This window comes from Kogia breviceps, chromosome 15 (assembly GCF_026419965.1).
Source record: "Kogia breviceps isolate mKogBre1 chromosome 15, mKogBre1 haplotype 1, whole genome shotgun sequence".
In the NCBI taxonomy this organism is placed as follows: Eukaryota; Metazoa; Chordata; class Mammalia; order Artiodactyla; family Physeteridae; genus Kogia; species Kogia breviceps.
The window spans coordinates 78044235-78069701 of record NC_081324.1 but is presented as its reverse complement, the minus strand read 5'-3'; the positions used below and the strand labels follow the sequence as shown (position 1 = coordinate 78069701).

The 25467-nt window shown below is 47.5% G+C and overlaps 1 protein-coding gene across 8 annotated transcripts in view; it reads right to left on the bottom strand.

Moving 5' to 3' along the window:
- The window catches only part of RNFT2 (ring finger protein, transmembrane 2), a 66860-nt gene extending 41393 nt beyond the window's left edge, over nt 1-25467 (bottom strand). For 4 of the 8 annotated variants that reach the window (XM_067015247.1, XM_067015245.1, XM_059040358.2 and 1 more), the window contains exons 1-7: nt 25289-25461; nt 23482-23652; nt 22906-22964; nt 17311-17789; nt 15200-15276; nt 11664-11764; nt 8121-8274 (exon numbers count right to left, since the gene is read on the bottom strand). In XM_067015247.1, the coding sequence (XP_066871348.1) occupies nt 8121-8274; nt 11664-11764; nt 15200-15276; nt 17311-17789; nt 22906-22952 (858 nt within the window). In that variant the 5' untranslated portion in view covers nt 22953-22964; nt 23482-23652; nt 25289-25461. Of the gene's footprint in view, nt 1-8120; nt 8275-11663; nt 11765-15199; nt 15277-17310; nt 17790-22905; nt 22965-23481; nt 23653-25288 lie in introns of all 8 variants that reach the window. The other 4 variants (XM_067015246.1, XM_067015248.1, XM_059040359.2 and 1 more) reach the window with 3 other exon arrangements.

Below are 25467 nucleotides of genomic sequence, written 5' to 3'. Positions count from 1 at the left end.
CACCCTAATGACTTCACTTTAACTTAATTACCTGTTTAAAGACTCTTTCTCCAAATACAGCCACATTCTGATGCACTATGGGGTTAGGCCTTCAACATATGAATTTTTGCGGGGGACACAATTCAGCCCATAAAAAGAACATTTAATCCAGGGTTTCTCAACCTTGGCACTACTGACCTTTGGGACTGGATAATTCTTGGTCTCAGGGGGCTGTCCTGTGCACTATAGGATGTTTAGCAGCATCATTGGTCTCTACCCACTAAATACCAGTACCACCCCCCATCCGATTATGACAATCAAAAATGTCTCCAGAAATGGCCAAATGTCCCCCTAGTTGGGAACCACTGCTTTAACCCCTTCTAGCCCTGCTGTGTGGGAAGCTGCAGCAAGTACAACTGGCTCTTCCAGAAGTTCTGCACTTTTATACACAGAATGATGTACTGTGAGAACCACAGCTGAGACCTAGCAAACTCAGACCTGCCCTGGTGGAGACCTGCGTCTGCTCAGGAGAGGAGCGGAGAGAGAGAGGAATGACTGACCCCCAGGAGAGAACATGACTCAGTCAATGGGAAACCACTTTGAGAGCGAAAGTGCTGGGTTCAGGGCCCAGAAAAGAGAGGGATTTTAATGGCACAAAAGGCCTCATGAATCCTCTTGGCTCTCACATCCAAGAAAACCACCTTTCTTGCTCTTGTCTGCCTTCCCCTGTACTTAAGAGATGAACCACCGGGGCTGAAAGCTCGTGGAATTGCATCCTGTGGAAACCTCTCTTCCAGGGGCTAGCTGTGCAGGCTGCACCAGGGGTCAGTTAACATGATTTCAGAGATGGGAAGGGCTTCCTCCTTCCCGTTCTTATGGGAAAACACAGGAAGTTGGTCACATGCTGTGTTTTTTGGAGGAACAGGTCAGCTAAACGTTTCCTTGCTTCTGATACAGCTAGTCCTAGTATCCACCCAGCAACTGGATACCCGGCCTTCTACCTTCTGATAACCTTAGTGGGATAAAAACAACCATTTAAGAGATGAGGAAGCCGAGGGCTCCAAAGAGTGAGGTCACCTGTCCAAGGTCACATAGGTAGTAAGTCCAAGAACCAGGATTTGAACCCAGTTTTGCTGACTCAAGGCCAGTTTTCTTCCTGCTGTGTAGTGTTTACTCATGACACACCCGCTACTGAGAGTTTTTAGAGAAGTACCTGCTTTTATATTTCTCCATCTGAAAAATGGGCAGAATGGCAGCTGCCTGCTACCTATGCTAGTGAGAGGTTGAATGAACCCTGCCCTAAGAATGTTCTAGAACAATGCTGTCCACTGGAATGTTCTACATCTGCTTTACTCAACACTGTGGCTATTGAGCAGTGCAACTGAGAGACTGAATTTTAAATTTAATTAATTTAAATGTAAATAGTCACCTGTCGCTTGTGGCTGTCATACTGGACAGTGTATTTCTAGAATCTTAAGCCAAGAGGATTTCATTTTAACAAAAGGAAGGAGCAATGTGGACCAGTCAAGTTTCAAATTATTACTACTATTAATGCTAGGAGTTGGAGTGTCAAGAAAATTTTCCAGGACAAGAAAATTTGCTTTCTTAACTAGGTTCAGGTTAGGTTAAAACAAAAGTTTCACTCGCAGAGAATCAGGGAGTACACGAAGGTGAGGAGGGCATCTTACTCGTTTTTATATTCTCAGGGCCTAGCACTGCCTCTGTAAGCAAATAAGTCCCAAATAATGTCCATTGGATTGAGGAGAGAAAGGGGATGTGGCTGAGAAGAACTCTACGTGGTGGGGTAGCAGCAGGCCTAGTTTTAACCCCCTAACAGGAAATTAACACGAGGCGCTTCATTCAGCCCATAATATCCATGTGTCAAGACAGACCTAATGGTCCTTGCTCTCATGAGTCTGTACTTGAATAGTGGGCACTGAAAATAAACACAAGACAATCCAATCATTTCAGATACTGGCACATGCGAGGAGGGAACTAAAATGGTGATGGGGTGATGCAAACTGGGGACCACCGCTCTGAACAGGGTGGTCAGGGAGGCGAGAGAGTCTCACAGGAAGTGACACTTGAATGATGGGAAGGGGACAGCCGTGGGAACATAGAGAAAAACCTCCCCAGGCGGAGGGAGCAGTAAGTGCGAAGGGCCTGAGAAGGAAGGTGCTGGCTGGTCCAGGGTGATGAGGTCGGAGAGGTGGGTAGGAGCCTGATCAGGCAGGGCCAAGATGCATGAACTGTATAAGTTATCTGGATTTATGATGACAAGTGGCTGCTCTAGACACCCGGCCAGTGTGATGGTTTGGGGCTGAGGTTACAGATCGGTGGCCGTCATTGTTAACTTACCCCCTTCTTGGCCGGCCAATGAGCATGGCTGTCCTGGGAGGCCCAGGTATGAGAAGATCCCGGACAGACCCTCTGGTGTCCGGAGGCACGTGGGAATCAGTGGCTCACCCAGCCCCACACACCAGGGACCGTGGGGCCATCAAGCAAACCCCAAAACCAGAAGCCCTTCCAATATAATTATAATTTAAAAACCAACCCACCCTCTCAGTGGACGGCGTGGAGGCGCAGGAAAGAGCATCTGTGCTGTGAGCCATTACGGGTCCCTGACAGATGTGCTCCTCTCCCCCCTCCCCCCACCAGCTGCAAATGAAGACCCGTCCTTTTCTTCTACCCAGACAAGGATTGATGAGGATTCGGGAGAGCACTCCGACAGGCAAGAAAAGGCTGTGAACCTTTTCCAAGCCTGCAATTTATCTTGAGGGGACTATTCACATCACTTTTTACAGGCTGGATTATGCTCTGACCTGGCACATTAATCTCGCCGAATAAAATAATAATAATCAGAAAAAGGGAGCTGGACAGTTGCCAGGGAGGCATTAATAACTGTCGCCCACACCTCGGAGGTGCAGGGAAGGGGTGCCACCTCCCATCCCCGCCCCCTGGCCCCCAGTGGTGCCCGTTGAAGGGGAAGGAAGTGAGGTAGCCATTGCCTGAACTTGGAGGAATTTTATAGAGATGGTATACGGGGACATCGCTCCTCAGTAAACTCTGAGGAGTTTTCCGAGCAAATCCAGAGAACTTCCATGGGAGGGGGTGTGGTCCAGTAACTCCCTCCCAGAGCAGGGGTTCTGGAATCAGACTGCTTGAGTTCAAATGCCCACTCAGCCACTTATACACTGTGTGACCTTGGGCTACTTCTTAACCTCTCACTGCATTTGTGTTTTCCTCTGGAAAACAGTGATAAAACCAGCAACTGCTAGGAGTGTAAAATGGTGTAGCTGCTGTGGAAAAGTTTGGTGGTTCCTCAAAAAGTTAAACATAGAATTACCATATGACCCAGCCATTCCACTCCTAAGTATTTATCCAGAAAAACTGTGTTCAAACAGATACTTCTACACAAATGTTCAAAGCACTGCTACTCCCAATAGCTAAAAAGTGGAAGCGATCCAAATGTCCATCAATGGATGAATGGATAAACAAAGGGTGGTCTATCCACACAATGGAATATTATTCAGCCATTAAAATGGAATGAAGTGCTGATTTCTGCTACAATATGGATAAATCTTGAAAATATGATGCTAAGTGAAATAAGCCAGACACAAAAGGTCACATAATGTATGATTCCATTTATATGAAATGCCCAGAATAGGTAAATCCATAGAGGTAGAAATCAGATTGGTGGTGGCCAGAGGAAAGGGGAAGTGACTGAATGGGTACGGGGTTACCTTTTGGGGTGATGAAAATCTCTTAGGACTAGATAGAGGTGATGGTTGCACAGCACCGTAAATGTACTGAATGGCACGGAATTGTATACTTTAAAACGATTGCTGGGACTTCCCTGGTGGTCCGGTGGAGGACTCTGCACTCCCAATGCCGGAGGCCCGGGTTTGACCCCTGGTCAGGGAGCTAAGATCTCACATACCGCAACTAAGCCCGTGCGCCACAACTAGAGAAGCCCACAGGCCACAATGAAGACCTAGCACAGCCTAAATAAACAAACAGACAAATAAATAAATAAACGTCAGTTCTTGAAGACCCACCGAAGCCAAAATAAATAAATAAATGTCAGTTCTCTCTAATTTATAAAAATAAAACAAAATAAAATGATTGCTGGCTAATTTTATGTTATGTGAATTTTACCTCAATTTTTAAAAAACAAACAAAACAACAGCACTTGCCTTGTGAGACAGATGTCAGAGGGAAAAGGGTTAGAGCAGGGCCTGGCCCACATGAAGGGCTGACTCCACATTAGCTGTTCCTATTGCCATCAGCGTTGTTACTCTGAGGTTTGCAATCTCTGGCAAACTCAGTTTTTGCTCTGTGCAGAGAGATATCAACAGTATCTACCTCCCAGGATTCAACAAGACGATGTCCTCAGTAGACTATAAACTCCATGAGTATGTAGATTTTTGTCTACTTTGTACTTTGATACTGATGTATCCCTGTGCCTAGAACAGTGCCTGGCACACCGCTGGCACTTAGCAACTATTTCTTGAACAAATGGCAGTGCTTAACACACTGCCTGACTCCTGGTTATTGTTTAGCAATGTTTACTTGCATTTATTACTATTGGTCTGGTTGCTGCATTTCTTTGAAGGTTTGCTGCATGTTCCTTTCGAGCACAGGGAAGTGAGTACTACTTTGCCTTGTAGATTTTGGTGTCTTCATGACAGAGGTGTCTGGACATCTACCATATACGAGAGGTCTGAGCTGAGCTGACAATGGAGTCTAAGCTCTCACTGTGGTTACAAGAGGAGGTGATGAGAGTTAGTGTAGCTGTCTAGACTATCAACTCATCCACTCACCCATCCATCTAGCAACCTGTCTGTCCATCCTTCTAAATATCCATCTGAATATCCATCTACCCATCTAAATATCCATCCGTCCATCCATCCATCCAAGTACCCATCCATCATCTATCTAAATATCCATCCATCCATCTATCCACACAATCACTGGACTATCCATCTGTCACATATCCACCAACTTTCCCATCTAGCCATCCAATTCATCCATCTACCTATATATCCATTCACCCATCCATCTACCCACCCAAACATATATACATACATACAATGAATGCTTCCGAGTGCATATCAGATGCTGGTGATCCATCAACAAAGAAACCAGATGCATTCATTTCCTGCTGTCACAGAGGTTACAGTCGAGCACAGCAGGCAGACAATTAAACAAGCAATTACAGTCAGGGTGGTGAGTGCTGGAACAGGGGAAGTACAGGGTGCTGTGAGAGTCCCCAGTAGGGGCACCACACCTCACCTGAAGGGGCAGGGGAGGTTTCTAAGAAGCTATGATCTGCAGGAGGAGCAGGAGTTGGTTAAGACACAAGAAAGGAAAAGGGTCATTGAGGTAGAAGGGCAGCACATAGCTGACTCTGGAAGCTGTAAGGGTTAGTTATTCAGTCTCAGTGCCTCAGTTTTCTCATCTGGAAAATGGGGTTAGAACATCGACCACATGTCAGACTGGGACTAGTTGGTGTATGGAAGGAAATGAAAGAAGGGTCTGGCTGAAGCACAGGGAACAGAGGGGAGAGGGGCAGGAGAGAGTGAGAGGAAGAGTAAGGATGCTGGACTGGCAGGTGGGCTGCAAAGCCTCACCTGCTTCCTCTCCAGGCAATGACAACCCACCCCTCATTTCACCCACATACATAAAGTCTTTTTATGTTTGCTGCATCTCAAACGGGGTTTTGTAAACATCTCAATTTTCTAAGGGAAGAGACATGTTCAGGCACATGTAGTGACTCACCCAAGGCCCCATGGCTGGAAAGTGGCAGGGTCAGGAATGGCCTAGGAATTCTGACATCCATTCAGCGCTGGGCAGATGATCTCCTGACGTGGCCATGGCCTTGGGAGTTGGAAGATGTGAATTCTGATTCTATAACTGACCAGCTGGGTGGTTTTTGGACAAAATATCTCACCCCTCTTTCAGCCACAGTACAGGGTAAGTGAAAAAATGGCCACCCAAAGATGCCAAGTCCCAACCCCTGGAAGCTGTGAATGTGACCTCATCTGGAAAAAGGGTATTTGAAGACACAATTAAGTTAAGGCTCTTGGCACGGGGAGAGTATCCTGGATCGTCTGGGTGGGGCCCAAATGCAGTCACATGTATCTGTATGAGACAGATAGAAGGAGATGTCATACACAGCAGAGGCCAGGTGACCGCAGAGGCAGAGACTGGGGTGATGCTGCCATGAGCTAAGGAATGCTGCCAGCTACCAGAAGCTGGAAGACGCAAGGAAGGATCCTCCCCTAACATGCAGCACCGCCCCCCCCGACACCTCTGACACCTAGATTTTGTTTCAGTGACACTGATTTTGGACTTCTGACCTCCAGGACTGTGAGAGAACAAATTTCTATTGGTTTCAGCCCCAGGCATGTGGTGATTTATTATAGCAGCCACAGGAAATGAACACAGTGGGCCCTCTGTATCCACAGGTTCCTCGTCTGTGGATTCAACCAATCTCACATAGAAAATCCGAGGATGCGGAACCGCAGATATGGAGGACCAAATGTAAGGGACTTGAGCATCCACGGATTTTGGTATCCGAGGAAGATCTTGGAACCAATCCCTCGCAGATACTGAGGGATGACTGTACTCAGCTTCTCATCTAGAAAGAGGTGATAATAATCTCTCTCTCACTCAGAGGGGTCTTGAGAGCCTTATACGAGTCAAGACATGGGAAAGAATCTAGCAAGAACCAGAATGCACTAGGCAATGAGTAACCATTCTCTGTCTGTTTTCCTTATCTTTCTCCCATACCCACTTTGAGGTACAGCTGGGGCCCCGAAGCTGAAGCCCCTTGGCTGGAGTCCCAACTCTACCACTTAATAGCTGTCTGCCTGCTCAACCTCCCGTCTCCTCCTCATCAATGACAGTAACTGTGCCTCCCTGAGAGGAACAGCAAGAGGCTACATAAGGTAATTCATACGTGAAGTGCTCTTAGTACAGTCTCAGGTACACAGTCGGTACTCAATAATTGCGAGCCATTATTATTCCAGGCAGTCAGTGCGGAGCCAGCTTCCTCACATGCCTGGATTCACGTCTCCTGCCTTCAACAAAGTGCCACAACTGCTATGAAGGAAAAGGTTCGGGGCATGTAGAACCAACCCAAGGGGCACTGAACCCAAAGAGGGGGTCATGGGAACCCTGATTTGCAGCCGGTTGGTCAGAAGTACAGGTGACAACTTGGGGCTGGTGACTGGCATCTGAAGTGACAAGGGGCAGTCTTGCAGGACTGAGCCCTTATCCCGTGGGATCCGACACTATCTCGAGGGGGACAGTGTCAGAACTGTGTTAAACTGAAAGATACCCAGCCGGTGTCAGAGAATTTCATGATGTGTGGAAAACCCACACATCTGGTGTCAGACGTATTGAGTGTGTGTGTGTGTGTGTGTACAGAAGAAACACAGGAGTGTGTTTCTCCTATACACCTGGCCAGTGATCTGATCAGTTGTCACTCTAGACAGATGGTCAATTCCAACCTGCTCTTCTGCCAACCAATGCCTGGGACAAATTCTGAGCTTTCTGACCTAACCGTGATGTCTTTTCCTCACACCGCTCAGTCCTCTGAGTTACAATGATTATCCTCCAAGACCTCTTCAACCCAGCACCTCCTGCAGGCCTCTCCCTAAGGTACACTCCAAAGAATCACTGCCACCAGTCTGCTTCCTGTGTCCATGGCAGGCATCACTCATGGATCACAGAGTCCTTTCCTTCTGAGCCTCGGTACCCTCTATATAATGTGCCCCAGAAGCCACAAAGAGTCAAAAACCTTTGAGAGCCATCCTTCCCTGGGAGAAGCAGGACCCAGGGAATGTCATTGTGCTTTTTTTCCTTTCTTGGGTGAAATTTAGATGAAAATTGCATCAAGGCCAGCTTTGAACAACAAAACTCAGGAAATGCACTTGGAGAGCAGAGACGTGACAAGAAGGTGGTGACAATAAAGAATGATGCTCAGCTTCAAGGGATGATGAGAGGTGGGGGACAGCATCTACTAGCTCAGGCTCTGTTCACTTGATGCACTGACATTAGCTCTGCCCAAGTCCAACCTTTCCTTCTCCAGAAGGCGTCCTGAAACCCCTGCGTGATTGGCGTGATGGGCCTACCTTGGACTTGACGGCCAGGATGATCTTGGGCAGGGCCACGACAAGGCACTTGAGGGCGATGGTGATGTACTTGAGCACAAAGTCTGCGATGCCCACGATCCACAGCAGGTCAAAGAAGTCCAGCGTCTCCAGGTTGGGCTTCAGGAATATGAGGCTGGGGGAGGAGTAAGAGAGTCAGGATGCTCACTTAGGGTCACTGGCCCTTAGGGGCCCTCCTACTCATTCTGGGAGGCTTGTAAATATTACCTGTAGAAAGAGCACTAAACTGGGAGTCAGATATCTGTGCCCTGTTCCTGAATCTGCTATTAACTTGCTGTGTGACCTCAGGTGGGTATCTTAACCTCTCTGAGCCTCAGTTCCCCTGAGAGTTAAATGATGAGACTGGCCTAGAGCATCATTAGTTAAGTAAGGTCCCCTCCAGTTTTATGGGCCACAACAGGCTTCACAAGAGGAAACAAAAGGAAGGAAAGAAGGCCGACCAATAACATGAAGGAGGGAGAGAGAGAGAGAGGAGGGAGGAGGGATTTGATGTGCAGACACTGTGCTAAGCAATTTACTCACTGTATCTCATTGTCCTGCAGAGTGAGCACTGCTCATCCCCACTTTAAAAATGAGGCACAGAAGCTTGAAGACATGAAGTTAAGTTGCCCAAGGTCACACTGCATGATAAGCATATGTGCATCAGTATCAGACAGACTTGAATTTGAATCCAGGCCTCTCCATTACTGGACCCTAGGCAGATAACATTCTTTCTGTAAGCCTCAGTGTTCTCATCAACAAAATGGGAATTGTTCCCTTCCTCCGTGTTACTGGTGGGATTCAATGAGATAATAGGTATACCACAGACTCTGCCATGCAGCAGTGACAATGATAACAACATCTCTACGAGGTAGGCACTGTTATCTACCCATTTTGCAGATGAGAAAAAAAAGGCACAGAAAGGTAAATGAACATGCACAAGGTCCTACAAATATGATGGAACAGTGGTGGATTCGAACCCAGGTGTCCCGGCTACAGTTACTGCTCTCAATCCTTATTCCACAGCAGTACTACTCGGAGTGTGTAAACCCATTTTACCCATCCGTGACCAGATAAGTCAACCTCACACTCAATTTCTGTACTTCCCTCACTGGAGACAGACAATAAGTCATTCTCGAACTGCCACTGATCCATACACCACATGCTGAGTACCACTGCTCTCCATCACCTCTTTGGATGATGATGTTACTCGTATTAATAATATCTTGGCTCTCTACATCATGCTGGCCCTACTCTACATGCTTTACACTTCTCAAGTCATTTCGTCTTCCCAAAGGCTCTATGTGGTAGGCGCTATGATTATCGCATCTTGAGCTGGGGAGTCTGAAGCGCTTTGACGTGGAGTCACCGCCCATGGCATCTCAGCTAGAATGTGGAGCTAGGATTGGAACCAGCACCCAAACTGTGCTGGTCCCGTCGCTTTTCTTCCCGCCAGATTAGAGGCTCTGAGCAAAGGCCACTCCGAGTCCTGCCTGTCCACCAAAAAGCAGGGGACAGTGCACACAGCCCAGAGTGAATGCTTTCTAAACGCTTCCCACATACTCTGCTGGGCTGGTGGAAAACAGTGCAAACTGAGGCCCCCTGAGGAGAGCATCCTAGGAATGAACTGGTCTATTTTTGTACTTTTCTTTTTAAAAGTCAATTTCAATTGAGAATAAAAAATCTTTGAAGGGCTTCCCTGGTGGCTCAGTGGTTGAGAGTCCGCCTGCCGATGCAGGGGACATGGGTTCGTGCCCTGGTCCGGGAAGATCCCACATGCCGCCAGAGCGGCTGGGCCCGTGAGTCATGGCCGCTGAGCCTGCGCGTCCGGAGCCTGCGCTCTGCAACGGGAGAGGCCACAACAGTGAGAGGCCTGTGTACCGCAAAAAAAAAAAACTTAAAAAAAAAAAAATCTTTGAAGAGCGAGAGTAGGGTTAAATCAATGAAAATAATCTATTTTTGCAATCTCTCATGATACCTTTGGTGTCCTTCCACATCTGAGCCCTGTCTCTGTGAGATGCCTCATCTCCAAGTTTGAGTGGCATCCGAGTTACCCTGAGCTCCCCTTTTTGTCTCTGCTCTTGTCCCTCCCTGGGCATAACCCAGGCTGGTTGGTTGACTTCCATGCCCTGCTTCTCTATTATGCATCTCTGATTGCAAAAGAAATGAAGGTCTACCCTCCACTTTCCATTTTATCTCAGAGACACCAATCTGTTAAATTCACCCAGATATGTTTTAGTTCATTGTCTTAGAGTTTTTTCTGTTTTGGCTTTTGGAGCCAGAAAGATGCCCAAGTGTTTTTCCGCAGATTGATCACTAAGTCCACTTATTTCTAACGTACACTATGAACTTTAATGGATGGATACATTTTATTGTCAGTTTTCTGCCCCATTAGCCATCACCCCCAATAGATAAAGTAATTTATCATAAAAGAATAATATTGTGATATGATATGACATATCAAATGTTTCACAGTTTTCCCAGTACTTTTCACATATTATTAACATTTGGCCTCTCTAATAATTAGCCTGTGGGTAGGTAATGACCTTCAGGTGGGTAAGGCAGAAATTAACTTGCTCCCGGTTTCACAAATGCAGAAACTAGGCGAGGTTCGAAGAGGTTCCACTATTTGCCAAAGGGTACAAAGCTGGTACGTGGCAAGACTAAGAACCTCTGACACTGGTCATCAGACTTCAAATCCTGGGATGATTCAAACTCTCTGTTACCTACTGGGACAAAGGCTTATTAGAAAGGGTTTCATTAAGCCAAAGTTTCCTCACCTGTAAAATAGGGACAGCAATACCCTGCTGAGTGCGAGGGCAAAATAAGATAATGGCTATTGGTATCATTTACAAACATACGCTAGGCCACTGACATCAGCAAGGAAGGAGGCTCTGCTCTGTTGCTTTTCTCCTAGGTCACTCTCTTTTTCTTTGTGTGCTGCCAGTTTGACTCAGCACTGGTTTGATGAGGGCACAGAGGTCTGAGCCTGTGAATGTGATCATGCCCAGAGAATGGCATGAGCTGGAAATTCCTCCAAGGTTCTGGGAAACTCCATCTCCTTTACCCTCCACCAGGACCTTGATCTTCTGGGCCAGGCAACTAATGCAGTGTACGGGATGCATGTTGATGCCCTGGAACTAACTTCCCAAATTGCTTTCATGCAACTTCGGGTGGCCCCAGAAAGTGGTGAAACGGGTCACTCCTCAAAGTCCATTTTTAAAACAGATGGACATGATCTGAAAGCTTGGCTTGAGTTTCAACCCTGTGCTAGAGACCATTACTGGCCAGTCCTCCCCCACCATGCACTATGTCACTGCTAGAAAATGCAAAATTACACATGTGGCTTGCATTATATTTCTATAAAGAATTATGCTCTAGGCACGTGTATATGACAACAGGGTGGGATTTGAAAGTTACAACATGACCTAGAGTTACTGCATTGTTCTCAAATGAAGGGGCTGTGGGTCCCGAGTCCAAAAAAGCCCCCCACTTTCTCACTGGGGGTCATACTCCCCTGCTCACCTGTTATACAGCTGCTGGGAACTGAACGTGTAGAGCACATACAGGGTGTTCCCCGCCAGAAAGGCTAAGATCCACAAAATGACCAGCACCGACCTCTTCTCCTAGAGACAAAGCAAGAGATCTGTGGGGATGCTGAAATGCCAAAGGTGCACCTGGCAGGATATTCCAGAATGTTCCCCGACAAATGGCAACTTTTCCCTTTCTCAAAGGTTTGGAGGAAGCGGAGCTAATGGTGAAAGGAAGGGCGTTGGCATCTTTCCATCCCACTGGAACCTAAGGGATGGTTACCAGAGAAGGTAACAGAAATGTGTGAACCTGCTTGGAGAACTATCCAGAGAGTCAGGAGGGCACTGGTTAGCAAAACAGATTCTGGAGCTGGGTGGCCTGGGTTCAAATCCGTGGTCTATTATCTGGAGGTTGTCCATTCCTGGCTAATTACTTAAACTCTCTACATTTCTCTTTACTCATCTGTAAAGTGGGTATACATTGTATCTCTCTTACAGAGTCTGAGAATTAATGTACACGAACTACTTAGAACAGTGTCTGGCATGTAAGAAATGTTAGTTTACATTTACTGTTAGGAACTGAGGCACAGAGAAATTAATTAACTCTGGCTCAAGGGCACATGTTTTAAGCTCCAGTGCCCTCATTAAAAAATGAGGTTATGGGACTTCCCGGGTGGCGCAGTGGTTAAGAATCCACCTGCCAATGCAGGGGACATGGGTTTGAGCCCTGGTCCGGGAAGACCCCACATGCTGTGGAGCAGCTAAGCCTGTGCGCCACAACTACTGAGCCTGTGCTCTAGAGACCACGAGCCACAACTACTGAGCCCACGTGCCACAACTACTGAAGCCCATGCGCCAGAGTCCGTGCTCCACAACAAGAGAAGCCACCGCAATGAGAATCCCGCGCACCGCAATGAAGAGTAGCCCCCGCTCGCCACAACTAGAGAAAGCCGGTGTGCAGCAACGCAGGCAAAAATAAATAAATAAATATTTTTTAAAATGAGGTTTTGTTAAGGATTAAGTAAACTTGATAAATGTAAACATTCAGTCTGGTACAGGCTCACATTTCAGGCTCACTAAATGGTAGGACTTGTTGTTCTGACTTTACAACCCAATAGTAAATTCAGATCAACAGGTTGGAAACTACTGTTCTAACTTTTTCCGGCATGGACCTTTGGGCTACTGCCCTGGACTGACCATTCAACATAGGGCCACATTTATAGGATTAAATTCAAACTCGTACACATGGATGTCAAAGCCCTTTGCAAGCTAGCCTCATTTCTCTTTCTCCGGCCTTGTTTCCGATTAGTCCCCAGCAAGACAAGCTGGGAAACCTTCTCAGTTGGCTGTTTCTCAGTAGTCTCTCAGCCTGACAGCAACCTGAGGAAATTTCTAGAGGAGGCGTAGAGCAGGGCATTCCTGCCTGTGTACCCGGGGATACATAATCAGACCCCCGTGCTGCTGACAAGCTGGAAAGCTTGTCTTTTCCTGGACCAGGGCGGCTGCATTGCTGGAATAAGATGAGGTCATAACTTTCCCAGTGTAACCTTCCCTGTGGTTTCGGTAAATGCTCCACTGTCTCCAGACACAGCTCAGTGCTCGACACACTGTTACAACACACATTTCCATAATGTAGACAAAATAAATGCATCTCCATCCACCCATTATTCCAGGAGGGGTCAAGGTTAACGGCCTGAGAAACCACCTCCAACCAACCAACTGCTCTTATCAGTGATTAATCCACTCGGCAGCCCTTTTTATGCCAATAAATAATAGATTCCGGTTTAATCCCCTGTAAATCCAAACCAAAAGTGGAATAAAAAGGGAATTAGCAATGCCCCGAGAAGCCAGACTCTGAAGGACAAATGGGGTACTTCTCCAGTAGTAAGTTGAGATTCCTAAACTTACTAAGAGTCATGCAGACTCTCTTCCGCTGAAATATACACAGACAGGCAAATCATCACCTGTGTCTTCATAGGGTTCAAAGACCCCTAGAAGCCTGTCCATGGATACAGGCATCCCCTTGCCCCTAAAAGTCAAGTCAAGGCACCATGCAGATGTTACGGCATCTGAGAAAGAGCCAGCCCCAATAGCCTCCACTATGACATTGAACAGCTTGCTGTTCTAATAGCAGCAGAAAGGGGTCTGCACGAACAAGATGAGACTAAGGGTCAAGAAGAACCTCTGGCTCCATGCCCAACTCCAGACTTCAATGTGCTCATGTATCAAATAAAGACTGAGCTGGCATCTGTGCCTCATGGACGCCTAGGTGCTTCTGAGAAAAGCAGATGACCCCAAAGCAAGGTCAGAGAGGATGGTGGCTATTATAGGATCACAAGTGCAGCAGAAAACACAGGCTTGTTAAAAATAACTCAATTAAGTTGTTCTTATGAGCCAGGCACCGCACTAAACACCTTCCATGCACCATCTCATTTAATCCTCTCGACGGGTATATGAAGTTGGTGTGGCAGTTCCTTTTCCAGAGGTGGCACCTAAGGCTGAGATCAGAGAGGTAAGCCATCAAGGGCTTGCAGGAGGGTGGAGGAGCTGGAATTTGAAGCTGGGGGGGAGTACAGGCTCTGAGCTCAATGCCTGGGTTCATATCCTGATGCCACCCTTCACGCTGGCTGTGTGGCCTTAGGCAAGAAACTTATATCTTAGCCAAGAAATTATGGGCCACTATTTCCTCACTGGGAAAATGAGTTCAGAGTGATTTTGCCTCCCTCCCAGGTTGCTGGGATGAATCTGCAAGAGGAGCTGTGAAATGGGTCCAGCACCGTGCTGGACACGGTTAGTGCTCGGCAGATATCAGAGGGCATTCGGGATGATGGTTGTGAAGCCGTAGGGCCACCCAGCAGTGCCTGTGGGGCGGCCTCAACCATGAGCGTGGGTTGGAAGTGAGCTAACTGATTCAATGCCGGGAGGATGAGGGGAATGGGGCACTTGGGGAGAGGCTGCTGTTGGAAGGGAGAAGGATGGCACATCCGGGGATCTGCCCAGGATGGGAGGCAGAAGAATGGCCTCCCAAAGGTGTTCCTGTCCTAATCCCTGCAACCTGTGAATATGTTAGGTTACGGGGCAAAGGGCAATAAAGGTTGCAGGTGGAATTAAGTTTGCTAATCAGCTGACCCTGCGTGGGGAACAGTCTCCTGGATTATCCAGGGGGGTCCAATGTAATCACAAGGGTCCGTAAAAGTGGAAGAGACAGAAGAGGAGAGTCAGAGAGGGATGTGTCTATGGAGGGATGGCCACAGAGATGCAACATTGCTGGCTCGAAGAAGGAGGAAGGGGCCATGAGCCAATGAATGTGGCTGACTTCTAGAACCTGGAAAAGGCAAGGAAAGAGACTGTCCTCTGAACCCTTCAGAAGGAACACAGTCTTGTTGACACTCTGATCTTAGGCTAGAGGGACCCACTTCAGGCTTCTGATCTACAGAACTGTAAGTAAATCTCTTTGTGCGGTTTTAAGCCACCGAGTTTGTGGTCATTTGTTACAGCAGCCCCAGGAGAGTAACTTACCAGGTGACTCACCTTTAGAGAGACCTGTTCCCGGAGCGTGGAGTTGGCATAGGCGAAGGTGCTGGCCATCCCGATGCACACGGCAATGCCTGCAGGACAGAGGAGGGGCCGAGACCACCCACTTAGACTCGTCAGGCCTGGCCCGGGCTTACTAGGGACCCATCCCTGGTCCCCTGGTCCCCTCGGGGCTGACACGCTAACCACAGAGGAGAGAGAAAAATCCCATTTCTGGGGCATTTGGGCTGCCTCGTATATCACTGGGAACCCCAAGCCACTCTTGAGAAGCGGCCTCTGACTTAGGGATGGGATTGAGGCCACTGTGGGCGTATTTTATAGAACCAGTTAGAAGCATGGGCTGTGCAGTCTGGTAAGACCTGTGCTCAAATCTCGGCTTGGACTAATCAGTGCACCTCTCTGAGCCCCACTTTCCTCCTCTGTAAAACAGACAGAATAATAACAGTACTTAACTCAAGGAGGGATACTGCTTACAGCGCACAATCTCTAGCAGTTAGTAAGTGGTGCCTATTATTATTTCTACTTTCAAAAAGAATCTGAGGCATGTTATTTGTAATAAAAGCATATGTAGAAAAAGACCACAACACCATAAGAAATTGAAGTTTCATATTAAAGGGGAAAGAATTCCTAGCTGACAGGAAAACATGACCCTTGCAGAGTAGGGAAAAAGAACTGAATTTTATTCCACAATTTAGCAAGCTACCATCTTGGAATTCTCCCTAAAGAGGGATTTTCGAATCCTACTTTTTGTTCCCTGTGGAAAGGATTCTGCTTTCACATGACATGCAGAGTTCCCATGCTTGGAGTTCACTTTTACTTTTTAAATAGTACGTGTATTCCAGGCATTCTTCCAGATTTTCTTTGTAAAAGATGTGTTTCTTCATTAAAAACATATAAAATCAAAACCAGTAACCCCACAATCTCTTCTTGTACTCTTCTCTTTGATCAACCAAAAAACCCTGCCAACTGAGAAACAAAATGACCAAACTTGAGAATAAAAATTAGTGGTGAGTTTGCTGGAATTCAGGGTAAGGGAGAACACGCCAGTTTCCATTTCTAGGAATAAAAAGGGAGGGACTGACATGGTAGCACCCCAAAAAGGAAGGAGTGATCTGAGTCAGCTGGAACCCACCAGAAAGGGGCAAATGAGACACAAATGATGGCCTAAACTCCTCTAGATATTTCTTGTGGGATGTAATAAGCCAAGAGATAGTAATTAGTACCGTAATTTCTACCATAAGATAAAAACAATAGCCTAAACTCTCCAGGGCACGGCAACATCATGATCTAATAATAGTACGTAACAGATAATAACAACAGTGGACCAGAAACCACATTTATTGAATGTTAAGTGTGTGTCAGGTACTAGGCTAAGCATTTTATGAATCATTATCTTACTTCCTAATAATAATAATAGGTAGTATTTACTGAGCACTTGCTATGTGCAGGGTTCTATGTTAAGCATCTTACATGTGTTAATAATGAACATAATAAAAATAATAATCTACACTTGCATAGCACTTACTCTCTGCCAGGCACTGTCCTAAGTGCTTTACATATGTTTACTCATTTAACCTCACTCAATCTCACAAAGGCAGATGCTGTTCGTATACTATAATAGTATCTGTAACATACTATTATAGTCTATGTATAGCTATAATACATATGTAATAGTATTTGTAATAGTTCATATACTATTTTAACCCCCACTTTATGGATGATTGGACTGAGACACAGAGAGGTTAAATAATGTACCCAGCATCACACAGCTAGGAAGGGGGCAGAGCCCAGGTTCAGACCCAAGCAGTCTGAACTCCTGGGTAGTACACTCTATACCTTCACATCACCCAACCAGCTGTGGAAGTTTCTACCACAACCCCGCTGGAAAGATGATGAATCTGAGACTCAAACAATGTGAGTGGCTTGCCCCAAGTCACACAGCTAGTCGGCCAAGATTTGAACCCAGGTCTGACTCAGAATCCTGGACTCTTAAGGACTTTGCACCATAAGGACCTCTACTGCCTTCCCTTGGCACTTGGGATGGAGACCCCACCCCGCTACCCAACATGAGGCGGCCGTCCGTGAGCCCTGCATCACTCCACACTCACCCAGCTTATGCTGGAAGCACACTTTGGCCAGGAGGATGAGGATGAAAGGCAGCCCTTTCTGGAGCCAGCAGATCACGGCCTTCAGCTCGGACAGGGCCGGGGCAGGCGTCCCCGGCTGCTCGTCGCCCGCCTCGTCGGAGTGCGCGCGGTGGTCCCCGCCCACGTGCTGCAGCAGGGAGCCCCCGCGGTGGCCACCGTGGTGGAAGTGGTGGTGGGGCTGGCGGTGGTGGTAGGCGCCCCCCTCACCGCGGCCCCCGCCTTCCTCCCTGGATGTGGGCATCTGGAGGAACACGTCCCCGCCGCCCGCCGCGGCCCCCAACACCAGGCTGGACGGGAAAGGGGTGGCGGGGAGGCTGCCTGTCGGGAGGCCCGATAAGCCGGAGAAGAGCGCTGGCGGGGAGGCCGCTTCTGCCTTCAGACTCTCAAAGACTCCGCCTTCGTCCACACTCGCCTCAGAGCTGAGCGCTTGACTACGATTTCTGGGCCGGAAGGGAGGAGAAAGCCCCCACCAAGTCAGGCAGTGGAGGATGGGGGGCAAATGACCTTATCAATGATGTTATGGGCCGAATTGGGGCCCCTGCCCCAGGAAAATCATATGTTGAGACCCCAACCCCCAGTACCTCAGCCTGTGACAGTTTTTGAAGACAGGGCTTTTGCAGAGGTAAGTGAAAATGAGATCATCGGGGTCAGCCTTAATCCAATATGACTGGTGTCCTTATAAGAGGAGGAAATTTGGACACAGACACATGGGAGGGAAGACGATGTGAAGACACAGAGAAGGTGCCCATCTGTAAGCCAAGAAGAGAGGCCTCAGAGGAAACCAACCCTGCTGATGCCTTGATCTTGGACCTCCAGCCTCCTGAATTGTAGAAAATAAATTTCTGTAGTTTAAGCCACCTAGACTGTGATACCTTGTCACCCTGCAGCCCTAGCAAACTAATATAAGTAATAACAGCAATAGGGTCATAATCTTTACTGAAATTTTACTATGTGCCAGATACTTTTCTAAGTGCTTTCCATTAATTAACTCATTAAATCTTCCTATCAACCCTGTGAACTAGATACTAATAATACCATCTTACAGATCAAGAAACTGAGGCACAGAAAAAAGTAACTTGTCCAGGATCACACAGCTGCTAAGGTATGGAACAGGGAAGAGTCATACCCAGGAAGGCTACCTCTGGAGCCTGCTTTCTTAACCACTATACTTTACTGAAAAGGGAGCGCAGAGGCCTCTGATTCTAGAATAACCTCAGAAACTCGGGTACCCCTGGTTCTGTAATCTCCAAGTTCAATGATTCCCAGTTCCCAAGAGGATCCACCTTGGTCACAACTGGTATTTGGAGGGCAGCAGAAAGTAATGGGAAGAAGATTTAATTGGAGAAGTCCACATTTGAACCCTGCCTCCACCCTTCCCAGGGGTCTTAACAATCCTACACTCAGTGTTCTCACCTGGAAAATGGGTATAAACACCATTCATGCACAGAATTCCTGGGGATCAAATTTAGAATACCCATTTCAGTGTGCCTGGCACTTAGTAAGTGGGAAATATTATCTCTAATCCCTATGGAACACCTCCAGGGCTAACTGCCATTTCTAGTTCTAAGCACAGGCCTGCTGTATTGGAATCAGGTAAAGGGTGCTGATGCTCTTTCAGAGCCATTACTGGAGAAGCAGAGAGCCTAGAGCTACCCTTCCGAGAATGGTGAGCCCCCAACTGGGTGCACTTTCCCATGAACACCATGCCCCGGAGTTCTGGATGTCATGTGTCTTCTCTTGGGCTTGTCCTTTGCAAATGGAATCAGTTTACACAACAGGTGGAGCTGATTAGCTCAATGTGCTGTGTCAGTGGAAGGGGCAAAGAGCCACCCTCCCTTCCATACCTCACCCCAGAGTAGGGTTCCCAAGGAACCTCCACAGACCCCAATGGTACTCTATATACATCCTGAGTTTACTGAAAGTGAGTGCTGAGTTCCACTCATCCTGTGGAACCCACAATCCAGGGCATACAACCCAGGTGCTTAATAAAAGTATGCTAGTTATTGGGCTTCCCTGGTGGCGCAGTGGTTTAAAATCCGCCTGCCAATGCAGGGGACACGGGTTCGAGCCCTGGTCCAGGAAGATCCCACATGCCTCAGAGCAACTAAGCCCACGTGCCACAACTACTGAGCCTGCACTCTAGAGTCCGCGAGCCACAACTACTGAAGCCTGCATGCCACAACTACTGAAGCCTGCATGCCACAACTACTGAAGCCTGTGCGCCTAGAGCCCGTGCTCCACAACAAGAGAAGCCACCGCAATGAGAAGCCCGCGCACCGCAGCAAAGAGTAGCCCCCGCTCTCCACAACTAAAGAAACCCTACACGCAGCAACGAAGACGCAACGCAGCCATAAATAAATAAATAAATAATAATTTTTAAAAAAGTATGCTAGTTACCATCCAGGCACAAAATGGCCCCAGAGGGAGGCTGCAGGGGAGGTTTTACACTGCTTTCATACTTGATCTTATGTAATCTATTCTCCACTCAGAGACAAGAGTGCTTTAAAAAAAAAAACAAACCCCAAAAACATATATTTAATTATTTCGCTAACCCACTAAAAGGGCTTCCCATTCTAAACTCCTTCCTGCAGTCTCAGATAAACCCTATAGATAGGGACTAATATCATTTCTATTTTACAGATAAACAAACTGAGGCTTAGAGAGATGAACTTGCCAGATATCTTGGATTATCTTGCCCTGAACTCCAATCTCACCACGTGCCTTTTTCTCACTGCCCAGGGGCTTCCTACGGCAAGGCCTTTGCTCAGGCCATGCCCTTCATGGGCTGTCCCCCAGCCCCACCCTGTCCCACCTGGGTAACTTATACTCATCCCTCAGATTTTGGCTAAAAATCTCTTTTGCTTGGTGGAGGCTTGCCTACCTCCTGGACAATGACAGTCTTCTTGCTCTTTGTCCTCACTGCACTCTAACCTCCCCTGCACAGGACTGATCATATTTATTGTTTTACTCCTTACCTGTGACTCTCAACCCTGGGTGTATATTATAATAACTCGAGGGAGCTTTGTTAAAATGCAGGTGCCCTGGACCCAATGTTGACCACCTGAATCAAAATCTTTGGGGTTGGGCCTCAGCACCCCTATTTCTTCAGAGCCTTCCGGGTGATTCTAACATGCAGTCAGCGCTGAGAACGGCACTTGAGACTGGGCCCTGCTCCATAGGGTCAAAGACCATGACTGCTTACTCCCCATTGGATTACCACTTACCCAGCACAACGCACCTTGTGCACAGAACATGCTCAATAAATATTATTTGAAAGAATGAATGAATAAGCATACTAAAGGCTCTGAGAAGGCCTGCAACTGAAAAAATTAACTTTGTTAAACCTAGTGTTTCCAAACTTATTTGACCATGGGATTATTTTCTTCCATGCAAAACCTATTCAATCTTGTAGAACACCTGTGAAACCCAGCAGGGGAGATGCCGGTCTGGAGAAATCTTGGGGTTGGCTTCGCTGGCCTTACAAACTTGAGCTGGGGGTAAGTTATCATAAACCACCAGGTTTACACCCCAGCAAGGGAGGGAACTTGAAGATGGTTACCCACCCCCCCACCTCCCATGGCCCATCCCTCCTGGCTCCAAAAGCCCAGGAAATGTGTGGTCCTATTCTTTTGGGTTTGGGATAATAATAAAGATAGTATTAATAATGACAACAACAACTAACACCATGGCTATGATCCTCAAGGGGACTTGAGCTTTTTCTGCACTTCAAGAAGCTGAGCTCAGAAAGCAGGAGTCCTGGCAGGTGCCCACAGTGGCCGCCCTCTCTCCCCAACCGCCCCACAGGGACCTGGAAAGCCTCCTGTCTGCCTTGAGCTTGCCAGCACTCTGAGTCCACTGGGCTCAGGGGGCTCCAGTACAACAACCAGGGAAGACTCAACCCATCAAGGACCTTTTTATAGCTGGTCTCCCTTCTCTGGGCCTAAATGGGTAAGAATATTCCTTGGGGGGCAGAGGCTGAGCTTACAACTTAACCACTTAAAGGCTAGAACGTGAGGTAGCCCGGGAGAAGAGTGAATCCACCCAGATAGGAGGCAGATGAAATGTGGTATCTCAAAGCACAGACTCTGCAGGGGTCAAATGCACCAGGGCCTGAATCTCAGTCCTGCCACTTCCTGGCTTTGTGACTTCAGGTAACTTATCCTCTCTGAGCCCCAGTTTCCTCATCGATAAAATGGTGATAAAAACAGTCCTACTTCCACAGGCTAATGTGAGGGTGACACAAATAAGCACACAATACACAGTGGCCATTACTTCTTCAGCATGGTCTCTGTCCCCAAAGACCTCACCGTTCATTTGAGAGCAAAGAGTAATTCTGTCTTCAGAAGCTGGAAAAGCTCCAACAGCCATGCTTATTAGATGCTGGGTTCCGTGTTTGTGCATCTTCACTCATTCACTCATTCATAAGCAAACCTGAGTTTTGTTATCTGCCATTTATGGATGCGGAAACTGAGGCCTAGAGGTGAAGGTGCTTGCCAAAAGCAGCAAAGGGGGAAGTGGCTGAGCTGGGACTTCGGCCAAGGATTGTCTGACTTAAGGCCAGTGCCCTTCCCTGCAGAACAGGCAGGCTTGATGGAAAACTCAATACTGCACTGGTGGGTACTTTGTGATCGTGCGGCCAATCTCAAGAATTGCAGGGGACTTGAAATGGGCTGCAAGGGAGGAAAAGCTTGGCTGCCTGTTCCTTGGATGTACGGTCCCGCATGGTGAGGGGGTTGTGGCTGGGAGACTGTCACAACCTGAGAACAGGTCCCCATGGTTTGTACTCTCTTTGGCTTAAGTAGATAGAAGTTCTAGCTTATTAGTGTTTTAACTGCGTTGTAGATTCTGTACTTGTCTATCTGGCATCTACACATTACAGGGTCAAACTAACGGCCAAGGTTGTTTACAACTCCCCTGTGATCCAGAGCTCACATCCCCAACCACCTCCTTTATCTAATTCACATTCTCAGCCAATATTTCCTCTGCCCCAATTCACTCAGAGCCAGGTACAGACAACTAGAGACCACTCCTACAGCCTAGAGCCCACCAACATTATTCAAACTCGTCAATCCTAAGCTGTTTCCCCTCCCCTGCCTTACTCTGTGTGGAAAACACAGTAAAAGCTGTGACCTATGCTTTCTCTTTGCTCCTTTCTGCCTCCTGGCTGAGCCCGGTGCTTCCCCATGTGGCCCTGCATAGGGCGACATGACCCCTTCTCTTGGAAAATGCAAGGAATAAAAATCTTCTTTCAATGTCATCTGCCTCTCCATGTTGCCACTCAGACACCTCTATAAATTAAAATCCCCTGGGTACAATCATTGATACAATGAGTCAAGTGGATCACTGTTTGCACAGGCTTTGAGATTACCATAAGAGTAACAGCAAGCTGTCACGTGTTGAGGATATGAGGCCATTGCTGTGCAAAGCAGTTTCCAATCAGATCTCCTCTGCTCTTCTAACAAGTAGCCCTGAGGGGCGGGTATTACTCCATCCAGTTTTGGGTTGCCCTTGACCACCTGAAGCTCAGAGCCTCAGATGGAATGAGGGGATGCCTACCTTTCAGGTGGAACGTTATCCGTGTTGCTGCTGTGGCGTCTCTGCATTTTCCTTAAGACCTAAAAGTCAACACATGCATGAGCCAGTCTCCCAGTATTCTCAGTGCCTGTCAGACCACCATGGTAACCATAAACAAGTACTACTTGTATCTTACTTCCCTAGAGCTCTCTGACATTTTGCAAACTGTGTTTCGGTCTGTTATGCCATTCAACCCTCAAATCAACATCCCGTCCCATGAAGAAAGTGTCATCAGCCCATTTCATGGATGAGAAGGATGAGACCGGAGAAGGAGGAAGTTCTCATGTCAGAGGAGAAAGAAGTGAACTGTAAAGCAAAAAGGGTGCTGGAGGAGGTCAAGTGAGCAGCAGACTGACAGTTAAGAAACATGGATCCTGGACTGATGCCACCCCTAATTTGCTGTGTGACCCTGGACAAATTGGTAACCTCTCTGTGGCCTCAGACCCCCCCATAGGTTAAATGGGAGAGGGGTGAAGTGTCCGAACCCAAAGCTTCCTTCCAGCCCTCACATTTAATACAGTGGTAATGAAGATCTGAATTCTCATGGAGACACGTCACCTGGTTCACTGTGAGGAACCACAGAGACTTCAGAACTCCATGTTGACGACACCTGAGGTGGGCATTCAGGTGGGGATGTGACCACTAGATTCCAGAGAAAGCAGGCCTCTCCCTCTTCTTCCTCTCCAAAGGGGTGCACGGGTCACAGGAGCTTACCAGAGGCTCCAAACCCTGGATGGAATAGAACATTTAAGTGAATAGTCCATGGGTTGCCTTGAAGCTGAGAATAAGTCTTAGGGCTTCATGGGTGGTTATAAGCAGATGGTTCTGTTGCCTCCTTGTCCCTTGTTAGCCTTCCATTGATACCTTGTTGGGACTCCTGAGGACCGTTATGATCTGAATGTATTAATATCTTGTCCTATTGTCAAACTCTGAGTCATGATTGGGGAATACAGAAAATATGTTTAAAGCCCTCCGCAGGCTACCCACTGCAATCAGAATAAAATTCAAGCTCTGTTCCTGGCCTGCAGGCCTCACCTGTTCCCAACCTCATTTGCCTCCACTCTCCTCCAACCACACTGGCCTTTTCGTTTTTCAAACGTGCCAGCTTGTCCCTGCCTCCGGGCCTTTTTACTTGCTGTTCCCTCTCCCTAGAATGCTTTTCCTTCTGGCTAGCTCCCTCAGGACAAATGTTACCTCCTTCCAGAGGCCTTCTCCTCTCACCCTCCTGACCCAACATACATTGCCCCATTTTACCTTCTTCATAGCACTTATCATTTATTTACACGTTTGCATATTTATGACCTGTCCTCCATTAGAATGTGAATGCCACAAAAGACACGATCGGTCTGCCTGGTTTGCCCTTCTGCTTACACATCTAGAATGCTGCCTGGCACAGAGTAGCACTCAACAAGTATTTATTCAATGAGCAAAACATCAATGGGTCTCTCACTTACCTTTTTCTACATCCCTTGTTCCCTCCCTGACCTCTCACTCTAGAGAAGAAATAAAGGCCAGAGACTTTCCATGAGTTGGTTTAGCTTCCTTGAATATTTTTTTTGTACCAGGACCAAAGATGGCGCTCTTAGTTCAGGGTGCCATAACAGGTTGTTGAATGACTTCCTGATCCTGACCAGCCTTCTTCAGGGGACAGCATTGGTGTTACCAGGGCCACTGATTAGCGAGACAACCCACCAGCTAAGCCTCCTTTCTCATTTGGAAAATCAGCCAAAAAATGGGTCAGTAGCACCATCTTCATATATGAAGGAAAGCTCATCCCCTAAATCTGTTTCAAGAACTTGAAATCTCACCTTAATGCCCCCTCCCCCCGCAATGATTCCTCATCGCCTGCAAATCCTTGGGGAAAATAAAATACAGAATCTCAAGTTTCCATCCATAAATTTGACACAGCCTCCTAAATAAAATACCCAAGATTCCACTTCCAGATGCTTGCTTTCGAAGGGGCTTCAGGTCCTGTGTTGGCAGCAGGCCGTACATAATTATTCCAATATCGAATTCTGTAATAAAACGTTTGCATGTGGGATGCATCTGAATGACTGAATGAAATGCCTTTTTATCCTCTGTTCCATACATCGCGCTCCATCCCTAATAAGAATTTCACCAGAGTTTTCAATGTATGAGAGGTTTTAAGTTGCACCCCCGAGCCGTTATATGACTACATCGAAATGCATGCAAGAGAGCATCTCCTGCATCACTTGCACTGGAAGCAGGCAGGTGCGCTACGTATACAATGCTGCAAGCGTTTTTTATTCTTGCAACCAAAGTTTACCGCGAAACGCCCCTGGACTGCAAGGGCAGGAGATTACGCTGACCAAACCGGAGGGAAAAAATAACGTTCTCTTTTTACCTGCCCAGACGATTCGGCAATCACAGCGGCATCATTCTCGTGCTTCCAAGCCAATCACTCGCGCGGCCGGGGGAGCACCTGACTTCCGAGTGCTTCCGGCCTCTCCCCAGGTTCTCTCAGGTCGGGACGCCCGGCGCTGAGACCCGGGCAACAGCTCCACCGGCCGCACGCACACGATT